We start from the raw sequence: 23,408 nt of genomic DNA, 5'->3' as shown, positions 1-23,408 counted from the left end.
TTACAATCTGCAGTACTCATTTCCTTGCCTATCAGAATCCAGGAGGTGAAGGAGAGCCGGGGGAGACAGAAAAGGAGGGATGTCTGTCCCTTTGCAAGGGCATTTCCGTTTGGAGAGAAAATCTGCAACACTGTTTCCTTCTCGCCAAATGAGAGTAATCCTCCAGTTTTGGAAATGGGATAAGAGCTGGTGAATTACCTGAATATGATTGAAGCATCTCCAAGGAATTTTAGATTTTCCATTGATTACATCGGCTGCAATTTTAGAATCTACTTCCATCCAAATACTAACAAGACCCAAAGATGAGGCCACCTGCAATCCCGCAAGAACAGCACGGATTTCCAGGGCAAGAATCTCCTCTCGCTCCACATTAACAGAGAACATAGAAACAAGGAATCCATTGCTATCCCGAATTGCTCCGCCAATACCTCCTCCTTCAGCATCCAAAGAAGCATCAGAGTTGATTTTAAAAGTCCCTTGAACCGGCTTTAGCCAGGAACAAAACTGGGGAGAACGGAATTTGGGGCTTAAGGTACAGCCAAAGTTAGAGGCTATGGCCCTATTGCTTGGGTTGTCCTCCTCCTCAATCTTCATACCCAGGACCTTTGATCTTACCAGGATTAGAATTTCAGACAGCAGCGCAGAGTTGGGGAGGGAACATTTGTGGAAAACACGATTATTCCGTTCAATCCAGATGATGAAGATGGCTGCTTCGAAAGCAATGTAAGCCAATTTTGATGATTGACCTGCACCTTTGAAATTGTTGGCAAGCCACAGCTCTTCCTGTAGTAAGTCTGGGTTTGGATTGCGCCTGTGCCCAAGCTTCCCAAGAATAATATTCCAGATCCATTACGAATAGTTACATTGAAAGAAGAGATGGTTAACAGATTCCAGATCAGAATTACATAAAATACAGCTCCTGTTAACAGAGGGGTCCAGGAATGGGAGGTTATCAGTGGTGCTTAGGCCATTTTTGAGAGCTTTCCAAGAAACAAGAGCATGCCTTGGAATATGACAGCTGAACCAAATTCTTGAGGCCCAACCAGGTTTAACAAATTTCTGTCTTGTGACTTCCCACTCACTTTTGGCGGTGAAAAGGCCATTACTGTTTGGTTTCCAAATAGGGAGGTTTCTAGCTGTATCATTGAAAAGGACTTCGGAAAGAAGGGCTTTTTCTCGGGTGAGAGATCCGATGTCCAGAATATATAGTTTGCCAAAGTGAGATCATGTCCACCAGATTAAGCAATCAATGATAAAAAATTTCTCCATAACGAAGCTACTAGATCATTTTTTATCAACGGTCCAAAATTCTCCAAACAAGGTGGGCCAGAGTTGTGATGGCCCACCCAGAAGATTGTTTTTATGAGGGAAGTGATATATTCTCCTCCTTTTCCTCCCAGGGCCAACCCCCCCCGCCCAGTCTATTTACGTACGAGTACTCTTTTATACGACAAGGGGTGTGTGGGGCAAGAAAGGGGCGATGTTTGAGGAAAAAGAGCGCGAAATGTGCACTTAACATCACACTCCACGAGTCCACTCTCAGCTCTCCTTCTTATAACAAAACCGCAAAAACCATAAAAAACCAGACATTTTTTCAGCCATGGGAAAGCAGAAGCAACAAACGATTTCCCGTTTTTTCGCCCCCAAACATCAAAACCCTAATTCTCAAACCTTTGATTTTCCTAACAACATCCCTTCCCCTCCTCCCAAAATCTCTGCCACCGTCTCCTTCTCTCCTTCCAAACGAAAAACCCTAACCCTAACCCCAACCTCCCCTCCATCAAAAAAACCCAAAACCCTAACCCTACCTCCTCCTCCCAAAACCCTAACCCTAAACCCTCCCCCTCCTAAAACCCTAACTCCAACCCCTCCAAATCCCTCTCTCCACCAGAAATTCCTCAAAAAGCTTCTCGAACCCTCTACTAGTACTCCACCCCCAACACCCACTTCCCAAAACCCTAAATTCACGCCACTAGAGCAGCAAGTTGTTGAACTCAAATCGAAATATCCCGACGTTCTTCTGATGATCGAAGTAGGGTACAAATTCCGATTCTTTGGAGAGGATGCCGAAACCGCAGCTAGGGTTTTGGGGATCTTTGCCCACATTGACCACAATTTCCTCACTGCGAGTATTCCGACATTCCGCCTCCACTTCCATGTTCGCCGGCTAGTGAGCGCTGGGTAATGTGAAACCACCAAATTACTCCAAAAGCTTAAGCTGTTAGGGTTTGTGTTATTTAATCATTTATACATCAATACTCTCCTCACTTGTGGCCCTTCTTTTTTGGGTTGACCATGCACATGGATTTTTAAAACCAAGGAGTTGTTGGAGGGGCAATAGCTCTAGTACCATGTGAACCAACCAATTACTCCAAAAGCTTAAGCTGTTAGATTCGGTTTTATTTAATCATTTGTACTTCAACACCTTTTTTTTAGGTTTGGCCGTACACATGGATTTACTGGATTTTTAATATCGGAGTTGTTGGGTTTTGAACACAGGACATGCCGTGAGGCAATAGCTCTGATACCATGTGAAACAACCAATTACTCCAAAAGCTTAAGCCGTTAGAGTTGGTGTTATTTTTTTTTATTTTTTTGAATAGTAACTGATTTCATTAAAAAGGGAAGACCGAGAAAGTCCCCCCACACACACCACATTACAAGCACGCCCACACAGAGAAAAAATACAAAAAGAAATTAAGGAGGAAGAAAGTCAAAGAGCTCCAAAGCCTGCTTCACAGCCCCATCTTTAGCCAGCTTATCCGCTACTTCATTAGCAGATCTTCTTACGTGTTGATACACCGTAGCGCACCCCACCGTAATATCCTTTATTTCATCAAAGAAGCGAAGAAATCTCCAAGAAGGAACCAAAGAACCCTTAAGCCACCTAATGACATTTAACGAGTCACCTTCCACAATAGTGCTAGCCATCCTTGCTCTCCCTAGGAGTAACACACCTTGATGAGTTGCTCTAACTTCAGCTTCGTTTGAATCAGCTACTCCGATAGGCCCGGAATAAACCTTCACAACTTCCCCAGAGAAAATCCTCAAAACACCCCCGATCCCAGCTAGATCGGGGTTACCCAAGGTAGACCCATCAAAATTCAATTTGGAGAAGCCGACAGGTGGATTGACCCACTTCTGAACAATTACCGGATTGTGAACCTGACTGTTACAGACCACCCCTCCCACAAGTCGTATGCCGAAACAAATTTGAAAATTGGCAGTGACCTAGCCCAGGAAATCGATAACGCAACAACCTTAATATAGAGGAAGAAAGAGGACTTAGCACGACCTTCGAAAATCCTGTTGTTTCTTTTCATCCATAGAACCCACAATGTGGCCAGTAAAGCAATCGACCACAAAACCTTCCATTTTTTCCTCCATGCCATAAAAGACCAACCTTCACAGAGATCCTTAATATTGGAAGGGAACACCCACGCAATGCCGAATCTCGACAAGACCCCTCCCCAAACCTCCCGAGCTACTTTGCAATGAATAAATAAATGATCTACCGACTCCCCAGCTTCTACACACAAGGCGCAATGATCTACTATAAGCATATTCCTAGAGTCGGTGTTATTTAGTCATTTACAATCGGAGCTCTTATATTTTATATTCCCAATGGCATCTTTTTATAAAAAATATTAGAGAATATTCAGTATTAGAAAATAAGTCTATCACCGTCTCCATTGCCCCCTCTTTTTTTGGACTGGAAAACACTTAATTTACCTTTTTATTATGTATAAATGGATATTTCATTTTATTGTTTCTAACTAAGACAATTTATCTGTGTTTCAAGTAATATGGGCCAAGAAATGGATGGATTTAACCAGAGTTTTCTTGACTATAACCGTTATGAAATTTCCCATAATCTAAAATTCTCTACAAATAAGTAGAAAGTTACAATGAATTCGCCTCAATGCCTGTGCCCGTGACAATGGTGAGGGCTTGACACAGAAAGGAGATCATTTGCACTCAACTGATGATAAAAAATGAAAATATTTTTAGCAGTTCAAACCCCAGTCATAACTCATAAGGCCGAAATATCACCTTGTCCTATGTTGAACATACATATAATATTGTAAAGTACATGTACTCTGAACAACATTTTCTATGAAGATACTCTCTTATATCTTACATTACTAGATTTTTCTATTAAGTATTAGAAATAAGAGATTATAAATTACCAACGTAGGAACAATGTCGGTTTGTGGTTTGAGCATAGGATATAAGAGATTATAAATTTATGGAGCATTAATCACAAGAGCTCCACTGTATACTTCAACACTCTCCTCACATGTGGCTCCTCTTTTTTGAGTTGGCCATACAAGTGGATCTTTAATATCAAGGACTGGTTGGGTTTTAAATGCAAGACTTGCCGTGAGGCAATAGCTATGAACCCATGTTAAACAACCGATTACTACGAAAGCTTAAGCTGGTTAGAGTTGGTGTTATTTAATCATTTATTATTTCAACAGGTACAAGGTTGGCGTCGTGAAGCAGACTGAGACAGCGGCGATCAAGGCGCACGGGTCCAATCGGATCGGCCCATTCTCGAGGGGGCTTTCGGCATTGTATACCAAGGCGACGATCGAGGCTGCGGAGGATATGTTGGGTGGAGGGGGAGAAGGAGAGGATTGTGGGGGTTTTGGAAGCAATTACCTGGTTTGTGTTGTGGAGAAGAGTTTTCCAGTGGAGAACAGAGATTGCGGGGTGGAGGGTAATTTCGATGTGAAATTAGGGCTAGTTGGGGTGGAGATTTCGACTGGGGAGGTAATGTATGGAGAATTTAATGATAATGTGATGAGGGCGGGACTGGAATCGGTGATTTTGAGCTTGTCGCCGGCAGAGATTCTTATTGGTGAGCCCCTTTCTACTCAGACAGAGAAGGTATTTTTCTTGAGGAAAACCTTGATTTTCTTAGCTGAATTATTTCTAAAGAAATTGATCCAGTAGTTACTATATGTCATACACGGATGTGCTTTTTTTATGTATTATTTAATTTAGGAAAATGGGGTGCAAAGTAAGGCCCGAGATGAATTTTTTTCCAAAATTTCTTACTGTTCCATTATTTGATTACAAATGAAAAAGTAACTTGAACCACAGCAGTTCAAGTTTTATTTAGTGGTACCTTCAATTTATAGGGACATCTCTCTAAATAAGCCATAACTCTATCATTTCCCTCAAAATTGTGGAGATGAAAAAAATTTCATAAGCTTTTTTTTCCCGCAAGAAATGTTGTTTTCCCTGCAGTCCAAACAGGGCCTAAAGCTACAACAGGCCATCTATAGCTACCCTTTGTGGTGGAAAGAGATCCTATTATTTATTAGTTATAAGCTATTTGCTTGTCATTTTAAGTGCCTTTTTATAATATCTGATGCTAAACTTCACATTTCTTGTACAAACTCCTTTCAAAGTATGTTTACATGTATGCACACCTAAAAATAAAAAGTACGTATATGCATGCACAGTCTTAAGGTAAAAGTATGTACGTGTATGTACATGTATTCATTTTTAAGTGCCTCTTGATTGTTTTGCTTTAGGAGATGTATAGTGAAATTTTAACTTTTATTTTGTTTATTTTACTTTTTTACTTTTAGTTTTCATTCGCATAAAAAAACAGGCGGCCCAGTGCACGAGGCTATGCTTTGAAAATATTCTTTTTATGTAGATTGATGTTTGACTGTAGATTGATGTTTGATTGTTAATTATTTCTTGAAAGGTGTTATTGTTTTGTTTTAGGAGATGTTTAGTGAAATTTTACCTTTTATATCATTTGATTATTTTACTTTTTACTTTTAGTTTTTATTGGCCTATGCTGGGCCTTCATCCAATGTCCGAGTTGAACGTACTTCACGCGACTGCTTTAATGATGGGGGAGCACTTGCTGAAGTGATGACTTTATACGAGGAGTTAGGCGAAGATACTGCAATTGTAGAACATCCTGAGCAAAGTCCAGAAACTACAAAAGCTGGCAAACATTTTGGAATCGAGGTGTGCCAAATTTTTAATTAGTACGTTGTTTTTCCAGATATGTGTGTGTGTGTGTGTGTGTGTGTGTGTGTGCGTGCGTGCCAGATATATGTGTTATTTTACTTGGGAGTTGGGATGGGTTTTGGTTGTGCATTAGCTATTACTCTACTAGCTCATAGCCTCTTTTATTCCATTGGTCCCCTGATATGTGTGTGTGTGTGTGTGTGTGTGTGTGCGCGCCCGCGCGCGTGCCAGATATATATGTGTTATTTTACTTGGGATGGGTTTTGGTTGTGCATTAGCTATTACTCTACTAGCTCATAGCCTCTTCTACTCCATTTGGTCCCTTGATATGTGTGTGTGTGTGCGCGCGCGCGCGCTTGTGCATGCCAGATATATATGTGTTATTTTACTTGGGATGGGTTTTGGTTGTGCATTAGCTATTACTCTACTAGCTCATAGCCTCTTTTACTCCATTTGGTCCCCTGATGTGTGTGTGTGTGTGTGCGCGTGCGTGCGTGCCAGATATATATGTGTTATTTTACTTGGGATGGGTTTTGGTTGTGCATTAGCTATTATTCTACTAGCTCATAGCCTCTTTTACTCCATTTGGTCCCCTGATGTGCGTGCGTGCGTGCGTGCGTGCGTGCGTGCGTGATATATATGTGTTATTTTACTTGGGATGGGTTTTGGTTGTGCATTAGCTATTATTCTACTAGCTCATAGCCTCTTTTACTCCATTTGGTCCCCTGATATTGGACTTATGGTTCTAACATGGAATAGCTAAAAATCATTTGGGAGAACTGATGTAGGGTAATTAAGTCATTTTGTATGATTAGACCTTAACTTTATTTTGTTCTTCTATAGGGAATTATGGCCATGCCAGAATTAGCTGTCCAAGCATTGGCTTTAACCATTCGACATCTCAAGCATTTTGGTTATGAAAGGATATTGTGCCTGGGGGCTTCATTTCGGCCTTTTTCTAGCAACATTGAAATGTCCTTATCAGCAAATGCACTTCAACAATTAGAGGTAAATTTTGACACCAGTAAATGATTTCTTGCCAAAATGTGCTTTGCTTAGAATTGATTGATACTTACTTTTAGTTTTTGCATTTAGTTTTTAGAGCTGCCATTTTACTCAAAAGAAACAGCTTCATATTTTCATGGAACATGTGCAAGAAGAGAAGAATGAGGATGATGGGGATCAATTTCATAATCCTGAAGAACTGAAGTGTGTGGATGCAAGTTGGCTCACGCCACCACTAGGTCCACGAATCTGCAAAGAGGGAGCCTAAACACACCTAAAATAGTGATATATAGAGTCTTGAAGGAAAGAACATGAGATGGGGTAAAATTGATGCGGTAGCACGTTGTGAGGACAACTTCGGACCAAAAACTTATTGGGACATTCACGCGAAGCAAAAGAGATATTCCCATCTCCGAAAAGTGTCTATTCTTTCAACTTTTTGGGACGTTCATACCAATTACAAGAGATATTCCCATTTTCAAAAACTGTCTATTCTTTCTCTATGCTACTGCATTTTGTTGAGGAGTTTGAACATAGGATGTCTGATGTTTTATTACATTGCATCACAAAAGAGTTTCAAACCACTAACACATAACTTGCCTTCATTGTTGGAACAAGGAGCTTTGATTTTCCTCTCGAACTAGGTAAGTATCATAGCATGAAAGGTTTTAAAAATAGAATGGACATCATTTTTGTGACACATCAAAGAAGCCCATGTAGTCTAGTGCAATCATCTATAAATATAACAAATAGTTATATCCCAATCCATAAACATTAGGACTAGGACCCCGCACATCAAAATGCATAATAAAAAAAGGAGTAGTACTTTTATTATTATTTTTTATTATGATCACTTAAAGGAAAAGATGATCGACAATGTTTTGCCAATTGGTGTACCTCACAATTCAACTCTGAAATAGACTGAGACATAAATAAAGATGAAAAAATGCTTTAAGTACTGTAAAGAAGCGTGGCTGATTGAATTTGCCACTGCATTATCTTTAGATTTATTAACATCACTGTGACTACGACTGGATCAGATGTGAGCGCATTTAGTGATCCAGACATATGTCCAAGAAATATAAGCCACCCTCCTCACGCCCACTGCCAGCATCTGCCTCATCGCGAAATCTTGAAACAGATCGATTTGGAGACGATTATGATATAATTTAGACCCTTTGAAATACTACTGACATAAGCTAAATTAGTAGCAAGATTAGGAACATGGAGGAGATTGGAAAGAGGAAGATAAGGGATAACCTGAACAGATTATCTGAATCTCATGAAGCTATGATCCAGGAATGATGAGTCGGTGGAATTGACATTGTGAGTTGAAGCATAAGTACCTAAATTCACAAATGCCGAGTAGAGGTGATAGTGGGACCCTCTACTGAGACATGATCGCCAAATTTTCTCATTACCTTCCAATAGAGCAGACACCACTTCCTTAGAGTGGTGACTGACAGTGGTGGTGTGGAACACGTATCAATGACACTATTCGCACTTGTAGTTTCTCTCCGAAAAAACTTTGCTAGTCGATGTACCAAATCCTAACATGTATCATGAGTAATTCTCCCCCTGATTCTCCAACAGTAATCACACATGTGCTTGTCTTTATCATTCACCACCTGGTTCCCTTAAAATTTTTCTTTCTTCCAACCCTACCACCCTGTTTATCAATAGCCATAGCAACTCGACCATTACTTACGTCAGGATATTCAGTAGCAGTGCTATGGGGACTCGACCATTACTCACATCAGGATATTTAGTAGCAGTGCTATGGCTTGCTTCCCCAAATTTGAGGTTATTTTCACAATTTTTGTTGTTTCTTATAAAATTTCTCCTTCTGGTTTATTTCAACCTCTTAGATAGTTACTGTATGTATCGGTTCTACAAGGAGCAGAATTTGCAATAGATCTACATTCTTCTACTTATTGAGATCATTTTATCTGATTAGAGCTAAAGTAGTCAATAGGTGCATGATGCCATCACTTTTTTTTTTTTTGAATGGTAACAGAATTCATTAAAAAGAAGACTGAGAAGGTCCCCCCTCAAGTACAAAGACACAAATACAAACCAAGAAAACAGAGACAACCCTGCAATTATACAATTAGGATGGTAAAAAAATCAAAAAGCTCTAAAACCTGCTTAGAAACTCCATCTTTTGCCAACTTATCTGCAATAGCATTAGGCATTAGCAGATCTTCTCGCATGCTGATATAAGATCGAAAGCCCTTCTGATATGTCTTTTATCTCATCAAAGAAACGAAGAAATCTCCACGGCGGAACCGAAGAGCCCCTGAGCCACCTTATAACATTAAGCGAATCACCCTCTACAATGCAACTGCTCATCGCCATCACTAAAACTCGACAACTAAAATCCTGTTCAACACTGGGAACATGAAAGTCAAATTGCATTATGGGAGGTAGAAAAGGTATTCAGAAATAACATAAAAATGAAAGGGAGTAAAAAGAGGTCTTTTTTATGCTAAGTTACATTTTTTTATTCAATGGCTATGCTAAGCTATAGGCCATTAGTTAGGGGAAGAGGAGTAGGAAAGAGGAGAAGTATGAAGAGGAGAAAGGTACATCAGAAAATAACCAAGTAGGGTTGAGATTTGAAATGTTCGAAACCTATAGCATTTTATTGCTTCAAATCTGTAGTTATTTATTAGAACTAGATATGCAAATATTTGAATAGTTGTAGCATATATTAGCATGATGCTGAACTTATTCAATTAATCTGTATGTAATTTTAATAGTTTTTGTTAACTTACCAACTTCTCCAAAAGCTTAAGCTGTTGGAGAAAGGCAGTATTTATCTTTTATACTTTAACACTCCCCCGCACGTGTGGCCCACTTGGCAAACACGTGGCACATGTGGTCCCACTTTGGGCCGACCATCGCATGTGGATTTTTGCTATCCGGGAGGTTTGAACTCGAGACCTTTGGCTCTGATACCATGTCAACTTACCAACTTCTCCAAAAGCTTAAGCTGTTGGAGAAAGGCGTTATTTATCTTTTATACTTTAACAGTTTTATTCCATACCATTTCAAAAAAATTATAAAAAAAAAACCAGTTCAAAAAAACAGTTTTATTCCATTATTTCCTTATTCTTTTCAAACCCATGTCTATCTGCTTTGCTTTGAAAAACACCTTAATGGGATCTTACAGATTCTGAAGAACAACTCTGATGGTTCAGAGAGTGGTTCCTTACTGCGAGCAATGAATCATACTTGTACTGCCTTTGGTTCAAGGCTTCTTAGACACTGGGTAAGTTTAAATAAGCAATGCTTGTCTTGTTGTGTTTGTAACTTTTTTCACTTTTTATTTATTTTTTATTTTTTTGAATGCCGTTTTTTTTTCACTTTTTATTTGGTATATGAGGATCTGTTGCATGCAGGTGACTCACCCTCTTTGTGATAGAAACTCGATATGTGCTCGTCTTGATGCAGTTTCAGAGATTGCAGAGTCTATGGGGCCTTATAACGCTCCAGGGAATGTTTTTGAACATGGGAAAGAGGTTTCTTGTGGTCCTGAGCTTGGTTGTTTGCTTTCTTCAGTTTTAACAACATTAGGAAGGTCACCTGATGTTCAGCGTGGAGTGACAAGAATTTTCCATCGTACTGCCACAGCAGCTGAGGTAATGGGTTGCTCTTTTCCTAGGGCATGATTATACATTTTCTACGAGTATGATGTAATTAGGTTCAGTGCAATATCCATCTATCTATCTATATGCAAGGATTTAAATTTCGGTTTCGGTAAATTTCGGCGCAAATGTCGGTAATTTCGGTGGAAATCGTTTCTGAAATTTTGTAAAAAAAACGATTCAATGTACTTTTGGTTTCAATCATTAAAAAAAAAAAAATTTCTTTTGGTTTCCGTCAAACCGAAACCGAAATATTTTGGCCAAAATTTTGAATTTCGGCCGAAATTTAAAGCTATGTCTATATGTAAGTATTTCATCTTCTGACGAAACACTCTCACCAAAATACCCCATAAACTTTGTCTCAAGTTTCTCCAAACGACCCAATTAATTGTCATCAAAATACCCTTCTTAATTATCATCAGATCACCCTCAGTATTTGTGCATTATTTCTCGCCTTAATATTAACCTTTTAATCAAAGTATGTATTCATCCATACATATGCTCCCATGCTAAAATTTATTGAACCACAATGTTTTGGTCTCATTGAGGCCTACTTTGGAGCTTGGTCAAACTTTTGCCTCTCCTTCTCTCAAGTCACTTGGACTAAATTAATGGCTTGTTCGTGAACTTTGATTGAATAAACTTTCCCAATCAAGACAGAAATATCTTTTGAGAACCTAGACACACTTGAAGTCAAAATCGAAAAATTGTTGTTATTCCCTTGGGCCAATGACAATATCAAAATTCAGGCGGCACACCAACGCCTTGGCAAACTTGGATATTTCTAGGTCTCCGCATTCTCTCTTCATTAAAGTCATAGCATTGACTATTACTTGGGTAAAATGCATTCCCTCCTTTCGTTTTGTCTCTTCGTATGCTCTTTGGGAGGGATGGAAGGAAGTCTGTCTTAGTGTTGAAAGGAGGGAGACCATTGTACATGATTGGCATCCTCCTACGCAAGGGATGCTAAAATTAAACTTTGATGGCTCAAGTTTGGGTAATCCAGCTCCTGCCGAAATAAGGGGGTCCTTAGAGATTCTGGAGGAGGGGTTGTGTGGGCATTTTCAGGGCCCATTGGGACTGCAGATGCAAGTGAAGCTGAAGTGTGAGCGGTTCATCATGGCTTAAAAATCTTAACTAAGGAGGATCTGAATAGGGTAATGGTTGAGGGCGAATCTCTTAATACCATAAGGTGGCTAATTGGCTCTCTCGACCCGCCGTGGAGATTTGCACATTTATTTGATGAGATCAAGGATACAATTGGAGGTTCGCTGATTACTTTCTCCTATGTTAGAAGATCAGCGAATACTGTGGCCGATCGGTTGGCTAGGGAAGGAGTCATTAATCAAAGCTTAAAGTTGTTCAATTTTTTGCCTCCTGATGTCTTCTCTTACTTGTTTTTTCTGTCCTTCTTTGTATTTTCTGCTTGCTTGTATTTTTGGGGATGACTTTCTTGGTCATCTCCTTTTGAAATGAAATTTGCTACCGTTCAAAAAAAAAACTTGACCCAACTGATTAAAAATAAGGAAAAAGCGAAAAATACAGAAGACCCTTCAAGGAGGAAGGTGATCAAATAGAACAAGGTCCCCACCTAATAACATTATGCTGGCCGGCTTCAACAATAAAGGCATAAAAAAATTTCTTGATTAATAGGACGAATAATCGTAACGACTTCAACAATAAAGGCATAAAAAATTTCTTGATTAATGAGATGAATACTCGTAATACGTGCTTGAACTTCTATCATATTGGAATCTTGGACCCCAATGGGCCCCGAAAAAGCCACTCTAATCTCACACCAATGGAGCCCTAGGCATCACACCCACGGTTTCAAGGCCTCATATATTTAGCGGCATAAATCACTTCCACAATTTTGCAGAAGTTGCAAAAACTGTTTTTTTATTTATTCATAGTATAGTTTTGATAACCCAAAGTTACCCTGTAGAATCCTACTACTAACAGTCTTAATTATAACAATCTTACTACTAACAACGGTCCTAAAGAGTGAAACAAATAAAATTATCCCAATTAAATCACCACCCCTTCACTCGAAACTTCTTCACTACAAAAAAAACTAACTAAAATAAAAGATCTCCACATGGGTACAGGTGGCACGGCAACTTATTGTCATGCAACAAGTCCCATGAGAAGTCAAACAAGTCATGGACTTGTCTTGCCCCAAACACATGTTCCACCTGATTCCTCCTTGGTTTGCTTGGTTTGCTTCAATGGCCTGGTGGTCCCCATGGGCTCCACTTCAGTACATCCTTTAGTACTAATGCTTAAGCCTCGATCTCATCTCGTTCTTGATCCCTATGTCACAAATATCGGCGAGAAATTGAATTTCTTGCGAGAAAATCACGCTATTTTGGTTAAACAATTAAAATACATTTTTATCATGAGAAATTGAATTTGTGGTTATTTTCTCATGATTTTATCACGAATTGTCGTGATAATTGGGGATTTGACTTTAAAAAACATCTTGAACTTCCCATTCACTCTAAAAATCTCTCAAACATCCTAAAACCTTCGACCTAACCCTAATTCCGAATTAAAAAAGTGTATATATTTGATATTTATATTTGTAAATTAATTTATTTTTACTTTTTTTCCTGATATAAACCCAAGAAAATAAAAAAATTAAAAATATCCCAAGATTTTCCCTCGCTGAGAAATTCCCGAGAATGATATTTATGGCATAGCTTGATCCCTAGTAACAGTGGCTACATGTTATCAGTTTAGAGTCCCTTTTATATGCATGCTGACAATTCGAATGTCTAAATGCAACAGTTCATTGTGGTAATTCATGCCATTTTATCTGCTGGAAAGCAACTTAAGCAACTTCACCTTGAGGATCGTGACTACAATGGAAAAGTTCAGGAGAAGACTGTGCGGTCTTCTTTATTCAGAAGATTGATATTGACAGCCTCATCAGACACTGTGACTGGCGATGCCGCAAAGCTTCTCTCTTCCTTAAACAAGGAGGCAGCCAATCAGGGGGATCTACAGGATTTGTTCATCATTTCTAATGGCCAGTTTCCAGAAGTATGTACCTATGCATTTTGAATCTATTTCCCACTTTCTTCTTCTTCCTTTTTTTTTTCCATTTTTTGTTTTCTGTTTCATGACCAAATTATTTGCAGGTTGGTAGAGCTCGCACGGTTGTTCAGATAGCGAAGGAGAAGGTTGATTTATTGATTGGCTTATATCGAAAGCAGCTTGGAGTGCGCAATTTGGAATTCATGAGTGTGTCTGGATCTACACACTTGATAGAGGTAATTCTAGTCAATTCAAAGCGAAGTTTTCCTTAAGTTGACATATTCACTTGATATAATTATGAGCTATTTATTTTGTTTAATGTTGGGCTTGATGGGACCCGCATATTTGTAATTTTTAGCATAATTTTCTACCCAAGAAGCTGCTCTTATTCCAGAATTTCATTCATTCGTGCAATCCTTCTGCTCCTACCACAACTGTTGTTACCAATGTTATATCAAGATCACTAAGTCAATCGATTTTCTGCTTACACCAAGTTTTTGTCGCTTTTGCACCACGTATTTAAGGTTCCTACTCACAAGTCTGTAAATTAATTTATGTTTAATATTTAGATTCACAGCTTAAATTTTTTATTTTATTTTACGTGGATACTTAAGCCGACCCCAACTAGTTTGGGACAAGGGCTTAGTTGAGTTTAGTTGTAGGATACTTACTAGGTGTTCCCACTTCTTGAAATTATTAGGAATCACCATTTCCCTATCCTGCACATGGATCTACTCCTCATGCTCTCAGTTCATGCTACTATGATTTTTCTCTCGATTTTATTTTCATATTCCTACGCTTAGAAATGTTTTTGTCCCTTTCTATTTATCTGCCTTTTTGTAGCTCTCATATATTCTCGTATGCCACATTTACATGGATGTATATCTTAGGCACTCTGTAATTACGACTTTGTTGGTCTATCTGCGGATAGACATTCACTTTTCACTCTTAGCATATGATTTCAGCTTATATATATTTTTGTTGATGCAGTGTTTTCAAAGGCACCAAAGTTGTACGCTTCAAAGCGTGCCTCAAGGTGAAGTGTTAGAAAAAATGCCTCAAAACGTGAAGAAAATGATGTTATTCCATGAAGCCATAAGCCTTGTGAGGAAAAGGCATGAGAAACATGAAAGGCGTACACATATCACTTAAGACACATGCATCCTACAGAAAGCATAGACCTTTCAAGCCTGCAACAAAAAGCCAACATTTTTACCACCTGAACCCCCAAAATTTATATTTTCACCTTTCTACTGGCCTTTTCTTCCCCTAAGCACCTACTAATGTTTAAGTTATGTTAAGTATGGTCTAATAAGACCCATTTGAAGATCTAATATTTGTTTTTTTAGAGATTTTGGAGTTTTAGGGTTTTTTTCCCAATAAATTTTTTTGGTGATTTCTCCCAAATTTTTTAACGGAATAAAAAACAGAACAGCCACTTCTGATATGTTTCTTTTATCAAACCAATGCTAATGGTGGTGGATTAGTTTGTGATTGTAAACTCTTGGTGAGTAAAACTTGGTAATCACTCGTCTCTAATTATCTACTTGTATTATTTGATTGGTAACTTGGTAATGATAGTTGGATACTTATTTTGTTATTTGGATGACGATATTTTGTTTGAAATAAAGCATATATTCAAAAAATTCGTAATGCTTATGTTTAACGCCGCATGTCTTAAGAGGAAAAATGCATTGCCTTGTGCCTTCTCCTCTGAAAACATTGTGTTGATACGTTCCCCACTGTCGGGCATTGCCGACATCAACCCATTCCTTATCAGTGATAGTCGGGGCAGCAAAGCGTTGCAGTGGTGTCAAAGACCTATCACATCTTAACTAGTTTGTAACATTCATATGCATCTTAACTGGTTTGTAATTTAAAAATATTACGGAAGTTTTTGTGTATATATTTTATAATGTTTTATAATTAATCCTTGAGATGTTACGATCCTGCATGCCTAGTTTTCCGGGCTCTTTGTTATGGGTTATTATTACATATTCTTTAGTAAATAGTTGATACCCAGAGATTTGGAGATTTACTTCAATGTTATCGATATAATGTTTAACAAATAGAGAGCTAACTCATTTCTAGCTGTATTTACAGTTGCCTTCAGATGTAAGGGTGCCTTCAAATTGGGTCAAGGTCAACAGTACCAAGAAAACTATTCGCTATCACACCCCAGAAGTCCTAAAAGCTCTAGATGGATTATTGCTTGCCAAGGAGGAACTTTCTGTTGCCTGCCGGTCTACCTGGGACAGTTTTCTGATGGGTTTTGGTAGATATTATGCCGAGTTCCAAGCTGCCGTTCAGGCCCTAGCTGCTTTGGACTGTCTACGTTCTCTTGCCATTCTTTCTAGAAACCAGGTGTTGTGTAGTAATGAAGCTCCTTGTCAACGGGATTTATTTCTTTATATTTCTGTCAGCAAATTATTTGGTTTATTTCGTGTTAATTCTTTTAAGTTTTTGCAGAATTATGTGCGTCCTGTATTTGTGGATGATGATGAACCTTGTCAGTTACATATCCACTCTGGTCGTCATCCGGTATGTGCTCAGTACCTGGTAGATACTCCCTTTAAGTGTTAATTCTTTTAAGCTTTTGTAGAATTATGCGCGTCCTGTATTTGTGGATGATGATGAACCTTGTCAGTTACATATCCATTCTGGTCGTCAACCAGTATGTGCTCAGTACATGGTAGATACTCCCTTAAGTTTGTATAGAATATATGGAACTATTCTGGAAATTTTTAGATATGACAGCTGATAAGATGCCTATTTACCTTCTCAACTCAACTCAACAAAGCCTTTGTCCCAGACTAGTTGGGGTCGGCTAAATGAATCCTTTAGAAAAATTTCATGAAGAAGGTGAAAGGAATCTACTCGGCTCTAATCCTGGCTCTAGTTGGGTTCTTCTACGTGGATCATTTTCTTCCTATTTACCATCTCAACAACAAAAATAATTAAAAAATTGCTTATAAGGTCTAAGAGCTCTCCTTCATCTTCTGACCAACTTTCCCAGAAGTTTTCCCCTTAATACTGAGGTTATCTTTTTCCTATATCTTTCATATTATTATCTTTTACAAGGCAATCTATATCTTCTCTAGGCATGCGGTCATTACCTGAAAAGGTGGAACTATTTGGTAATAGTCGCCTTCATTATTTTCCGAAGGGGCTGATGCATGCTATAAATCTAAAGCTGAACTAGGTAACCTTCAAATTGTTGTATATCTTTAACTCATTGTAAGAACATTTGGATTGTTCCATAAATTGTAGAAGCTTTTATTTAGCTGAAAAAACCGGTTAATCACATTTTCATGCACGGGTAAGATTCCATCAAACAAAAAATGATATCTTAGGACATTAACATTTTAATTTGTACTACTTTAAGAAGTTTTTGATGACTCTTGCTCAGCATTGGGACATAATAATCTTGCACTTTTATTTACTTCCTATAATTTGATTTGAAGCTCACATGAAGATTCTAACTTGATCCTATTTGGCTAAAAGCATAAGTGAATCATTCAATTCTCAAAAAATGGAACTGCAGAGGTTAATCTCGCATGAAGATTCAAACTTGATCTCATTTGGATAAAATAAAAAATGGATCATTCAATTCTTAAAAAAATGGAACTGTAGAGGCCTCATGATTGCGAATGGTTTTAAATTTGTTTTTATCTTAGGCTCCATCTAATTTTTTCCTACCTCAGGACTTGAAGTGGAATGGAACTGAAGTGGAGTGGAGTGGAGTGGAGTGGAAGTGAGGGTGTTTTGTCGTCAAAAATCCAAGGAAAGGGAAATGATATAACAAGTGGGTGCCATTATAAAAAATGATGGGTTCCATTATAAAGTTACAACTCAAAACCCAAATTCAACCCTCAACGGGCTGACCTCCTTCAATAGATCAAATTCAACCCCTCGCTTATTAAATACATAGCCTCATTTCAGAAGATGTTCTCCATCTTCCTTCTCCCTCTCCAATAGCTTCTCCACATGACTCAAACACTGGAAGGAATCCAAGATTGGTGGCATAGGCCATAAAGAAGGAGAAGAAAACACAAGAGTTGGGTTGTCTCTTTCCAACTGGCACCAATTCGGATTTCTTTGAGGGTGATTCAATGGAAGATGACTTCTTTGGTGAAGGTTGATTAAATGGTACAGCTTTTAACATGTTAAGACTTATTTCCCATATGTTACAGATTGGGATCATAATTATCGGAAGCCCCTTATTGATTCAGAAGCTAAATTGTTCTTGCTTCCTAAATTTAGTGACAGTGTGCTTTCTGCAGGCTTAATCCTAATTAAGAGCATGCATCTTATTCTAACCTGCATCAACACTTTCTCCTAACCTACGATAACCTTATCGCTTTCTATATGCTTCTCGTTTACTTCCAATAAGGGTTATTACATACTTCATGTTCACTTCCCACGATGGTTCCCACACATTTACTATTTACTTTCCCCATTGCTTTCTTAGTGCCGTTCACTTCCCGCATCTTCTCCTTTTTAAACCCCTCGCTTCCAACTTCTTGCATTCGGTTTCCACGGGCAACTATGGTATATAATATATATATTCTGTATAGTGTGGCATGACATTGGTATCATGGGATCTTATAATCTAGAGTGTTACCCAAGATGATTTGTCTGTATAGTTTTCTCACTTCACACATTCATGTGTTTTTATGTTGTATTAGTACAATTACAAACATCAGAATTTTCAATTCAATCTGGCCTTTGCTGTTCAATTTGATTTTCAAAGTATCTTATGCAGGTTCTGGAATCTGTATTACAAGAAAATTTCGTTCCAAACGACACAAACTTGCATGTAGATGATGAATATTGTCAAATTGTAACAGGACCAAACATGGGTGGGAAGAGTTGTTACATTCGCCAAGTTGCTCTTATTGCTATCATGGCCCAGGTATTGATTCAAGCTCGGATCAATATCGAACATTTAGGGGCCGTTTGGATACCCGGATTTTAGAATTCAGGATTTTGTTTGAAAACAGTGTAAAAGAGGGTTCTTGATCAAGCTGCTGCCACTGTCCGGGCAGCGTTTCTTGGATTTTGAGGAAGAAAACCAGGTTTTAGAAATCTCTCCTGCATCCTGAGATTTCTAAAACCTGGTAATATGGGAGGTTCTGCTACTCTCATGCTGTCGGAAAGAAGGGCGAGAAGTAAAAAACGAGTAAAAAACGACGGCTGGTCCGCTTCTTCTCGTCTCTTAGCTACAATTTTGAAGAAGCCCCGAATTCTAAAATCCGTGTATCCAAACGGCCCCTTATTGTTTTGTCCACTGCTATCATAGCTCAGGTATAAGTCAGTTCATTTTTCTTGTTTTGTCCATGTCCTTGGCATCACTATACAACTTTGTTCTCCTATATCTATGAGAAATCTTTGAGAATACTGTGCTGCTTGAAATATTTAGGTAGACCATTTAAATTCCAAATGCAAATGTCGAACGGAGGGATTCTTCTTGTTTTGAAATTTGATTAAGCCTGAAAGGTTACTTGTCCTAAGGGAATGAAATTACTTGCATATAAATGAATTTGTGCATTCTGCTATCTTAATAAAGTTCCACTTCTTAGTGAGAAGACAATAACAAATATTTATTCTGGCAAATAGGTTATATGAGATTTTCCAATTGAAGCATTCTTTATCAAAGGAATGATAGATGCAAGGGTGCCCTTGCATAAAGAGCCGGAAAAGGGCCCTTGATTGGATCCACATTTTTTTCGTTAACCTAATTTACTTTCTCAACCGATTTTAAAATGTTACCGAAAATGGCGTGGATCCAATCAAGGGCCCTTTTCTGGCTCTTTATGCTAAGGCGCCCTTGCATCTATCATTCCTCTCTTTATTATTATCATATTTTGACATAGATGATTGAAGTTAATCTTTATATCATGGTTGCCAACCTTTTGTTTGAGTTCCAACTATGCCTGTCATTGCTTCACTTTCCTCATGTTGAACTTGATTGTCTTGGCCATTACTTCATGAAAATGTATCCTCTGATCTCTCTAGGTTGGTTCCTTTGTACCAGCATCGTCAGCAAAGTTGCATGTGCTAGATGGAGTTTACACCCGTATGGGTTCATCAGATAGTATCCAGCAAGGAAGGAGCACCTTCTTCGAGGAATTGAGTGAGGCTTCTCACATACTTCGCAACTGCTCACCACATTCACTTGTAATCATTGATGAGCTCGGACGAGGCACAAGCACACATGATGGCGTCGCAATTGCTTATGCGACATTACATCACCTTCTCAAGGAAAAGAAATGCATGGTCCTCTTTGTTACCCACTATCCTAAAATTGTGGATATCAAAGATGAATTTCCGCGCGCTGTAGGAGCCTACCATGTTTCATATCTGACGTCTCAAAATGTTTTGGAAATAACGGACTCCAAATCAGATCATAGTGTTGAGAGTGTCGATCATGGTGATGTTACTTTCCTTTATAAGGTTGTGCCCGGTATATCGGACAAGAGCTTTGGCCTTAATGTTGCACGCCTTGCGCAGGTGAGCTCCTATTACAACCACTTCCTATTTATTTAACATTTTCTATGTACAATGATGGTCATTTTTATTTAATGTAACCGTTAGGTGAGGAAATGCTCCTGTAGTTAGTATTATAACAGCCTATTTCTTAGGAAACATAGATGTTTGTAGTGCACACCACCCTGTTACTGGCTTGTAGTGCAACTGTAGCTGGTTGTTGTCTTTTCTAATATGCCAAATTACCCTCAAATACTCATAATCTGGGTAACTAGACATGGATATATATAATTTTCAGAAATTGACGTGAGCTGTCATGGGAACCCTGTTAAACTCAAGCACATTGACCTGGCCTCATACTCATATGATATTATTTGAAGACATTTTTTTTTGCTCTTAAAAGCATAAGATACAGGAAAGTTTATCTTGATCAATAGAATACATTTAAACCTCAGGAACATAGACAAATATGGACAAACATGAGGTGTTGAAAGTCAATTGTAGAAAATCAACTTGTGATTTTAGTAGGATTTTATTTTAGTTTTTAGATGCATTTTTATGGACATAGATGTGGGGGATTGTCCACATCAACCTACAGTCCACTTTATTTGCCTATTACCCATGACCCGCTACCCTAGATCCAAGCTCAACCCCACTTAAAACCTTCTAAACTCAATTAACTTAAAACCTCATTTTTTGTTCCCATGACCTACTACTTAAATCCCCAAAACCCACTTAAAGATACTTTAAGACTTCATTGTTTGCTCCCATGCCTAAAATAAAAATTAAAAAAAAGGTTGTTATGATTTTACCATAATAACCCTGTCAACTTGCTACCGACTTTCATGTTTGGCATGTGTCTGAAAGTCTACAGGTTTCTTTTCTTTTTAGGAAAACCAAAGGTAAATATCTATATTTTAGTAATAAGAAGATCCTTGCCCATTGGGAACATTGCTTTTTAGGTGAAACGACAATAATCTTTACTCGTACTTGGTAAGTAGCTAATACTGATAGCTTTTTAATGCCGTAAAAAGGGGAAATCTTTAATCTTTACGCATAATGAGAATTGCTGAGAAGAATCTTCACTCGTACTTGGTGAATAGGTAATACTATTAGGCTTTGCAATACCATAAAATGGGGCAATATAACCCAGCATAACCAAGCCTTATTTTGGCTTGTCCACAATGAACTGAACCATGGACAGGTTCAATCATACCGTTCAGAATTCGCTAGAGATAAACTAGATCTAAATCATCTTGGGCTGTGATTGGCTCTTATCAATTCAGCTACTTTTTGAGTACTCAAATCAACTTTAAAACTGTTTTTTTTTCTTCTTGCAGCTACCATCTTCGTGTGTTGCTCGAGCCGCTGTCATGGCTACGAAACTAGAAGCAGAGGTTAGCACCCGGGTGGAAACTCAATTAGCACGGAAGCATCTACTAGAAACCCCAGTCTGCCTTGAAGAAAACCAAACACAAGAGAACTGTTCAAACTCCAACGAATTCTCCTGTAGAGAACAATTGGGCAATTCTTTATGTGATAGAATAGTAGGCTTTGAAGAACTGGCTGGAACATACCGTGAACTCTTCGTCTACTTGCAATCTGCATTTACTGATGCCGACCCTGTGGACCGCTTATGCTCTTTAAAGGATGCCAGACGGCTTGCGATTAAGATGATAACCAGGTAAGATGTATAGGAATTACAGATTTTCAAAAATTATTGTTTCTTGTAATTACTGATGCAACCCCATGATCCCCTTGTTTTTTTTTGTTATGGTGATTGGTGGGTATGATATTTACAATAGTGGCCTTGGTATGATATTGATGCATTCTCTCGTTTATGTTTATTTTATGTGATTGTTTGGTACATTTGTTTAGAATATCTACCCCATATCAAAATATATATGTTTGATAATGGGATTACCTATACTGGTAATGTGCACATCATTGGTATTTAAATACTGGTATTTAGCATTAGTTATTGGTTGTTTTTCAAATTACAATTCTGCAGGTATTCAGGGCAGTGTCCAGAACCTATGCAACTATCATTTAATCCTCATTTCTAAATAAATAAAATATAAAATTACCTCTGTTTTTTTTTTCTATTTCCTATTTCTTTATACTAATGGTGTAACAGGGATTTAGTTGCATCTTCATTTTATTGTTTGCCTAAATATCCTTCTCTTTTTCCTTGGTTTTCATTTTTATGTCTGTCCACAAGTAATAACTTGAAATAGCGGCAGTATGTGTTGCTGCTAAATTCTGTTTTTACATATTGTTGGGTGGCCAATATTTTATATTGTACGTCGATATGCAATGTTTGATGTTATTTTTTTTCCCCCAAATTATTCATCAACACTGGGTTTTCTTTGTTATTTTGGTGCAATCTGTCCTGGTAGATTTTTACGTATCAGGAACAAAACAGTTGCTTTGATATGATGGGCAAAATATTCTGTTTCCTTATTTAAATTTATCAACATGTCAATTATAAATTGGGAGGACAAGTCTTGGAACTACTGAACCTGTATTCTTCTCCAGATTCCACTGTACAAGCAACAAGATGGGCAAGCTCAAATGTGATTGTTACTATCCAAAAGCTCACAAATTGGACAATCCTAGCTATTAGATCCATCGCTTACACAGATGACTAAAGCGGAAAAGTGTTGCTACTCGGTCGAGTAGATAAGCTTATCTATTCAGTCGGGCTGGACATTTTTCCCTCCACCGTTGGATGGGTTAGGGTCATCCTATGGGTCTGATTTTTTGTGGACACCATATCTAGATAAGGGGCTTTCAAATGAATGGTTTGGATCACCCAAACAATGTGGCCCCCCCCTGTATTTAACCCGACCGAGTAGATAAGCTTAGCTACAAGACCTAGTAGCAACACTTTTCTGATATATATGCAACACTTTTCTGATATATAGAATGTTTTATTCTTAGAGAAAGTTCATGTTTTTATTATTATTATTATTGCAGTGAAGGATTAGCAGTAGCAGAAAAGTGAACAATATTGGATATGAATAAGATTGCATAGAAAAACTATGGGAGCTTTTATGGCAGTTGGTTATTCTTAGGATGGAAAAGATGGCAGGCAGTTGCAGAAGCTAGGTGTTTTTTCACCTGCAACTATTCTGAAAGGAGAACTTGACTAGTCTTCCTTCAGTCCAAAAGAGTGAGAATTATAACGTTCCCTTCTAATCTCAATTTTGTGTCATCCTCCAT

General features: G+C 38.2%; 2 protein-coding genes across 3 annotated transcripts; one reads left to right on the top strand and one right to left on the bottom strand.

The window, feature by feature from the left end:
* LOC143880644 (uncharacterized) lies at positions 1–1,103 on the bottom strand. Its single transcript, XM_077383623.1, has 2 exons — positions 1,083–1,103; positions 1–822 (listed from the first exon to the last, which is right to left on the bottom strand). The coding sequence occupies exons 1-2, from the start codon at positions 1,101–1,103 to the stop codon at positions 1–3; spliced, it is 843 nt and encodes a 280-aa protein (XP_077239738.1).
* A 443-nt stretch (positions 1,104–1,546) lies between these two features.
* Positions 1,547–23,363, top strand: MSH3 (homolog of DNA mismatch repair protein MSH3). Of its 2 annotated transcripts, XM_077385687.1 has the most exons (14): positions 1,547–2,181; positions 4,482–4,893; positions 5,806–5,997; positions 6,844–7,008; positions 10,181–10,279; positions 10,410–10,649; positions 13,446–13,700; positions 13,799–13,930; positions 15,798–16,058; positions 16,164–16,235; positions 18,460–18,609; positions 19,713–20,207; positions 21,524–21,867; positions 23,163–23,358. In XM_077385687.1, exons 1-14 carry the CDS (start codon positions 1,601–1,603, stop codon positions 23,188–23,190), a joined length of 3,426 nt encoding a protein of 1,141 aa, XP_077241802.1. In that variant the 5' UTR covers positions 1,547–1,600; the 3' UTR covers positions 23,191–23,358. The 2 variants fall into 2 exon arrangements, with proteins under 2 accessions (XP_077241802.1, XP_077241803.1); XM_077385688.1 differs by lacking the exon at positions 18,460–18,609 and having other exon boundaries at positions 23,163–23,363.
* The last annotated feature ends 45 nt before the right edge of the window (positions 23,364–23,408 follow it).

Source organism: Tasmannia lanceolata, unplaced genomic scaffold, assembly GCF_043159265.1.
Source record: "Tasmannia lanceolata isolate RefF3 unplaced genomic scaffold, GAP_Taslan_0.1 ptg000007l, whole genome shotgun sequence".
Classification (NCBI taxonomy): Eukaryota; Viridiplantae; Streptophyta; class Magnoliopsida; order Canellales; family Winteraceae; genus Tasmannia; species Tasmannia lanceolata.
Note: the sequence above shows the minus strand (reverse complement) of the source record. Positions and strands in the feature narration are given on the sequence as shown.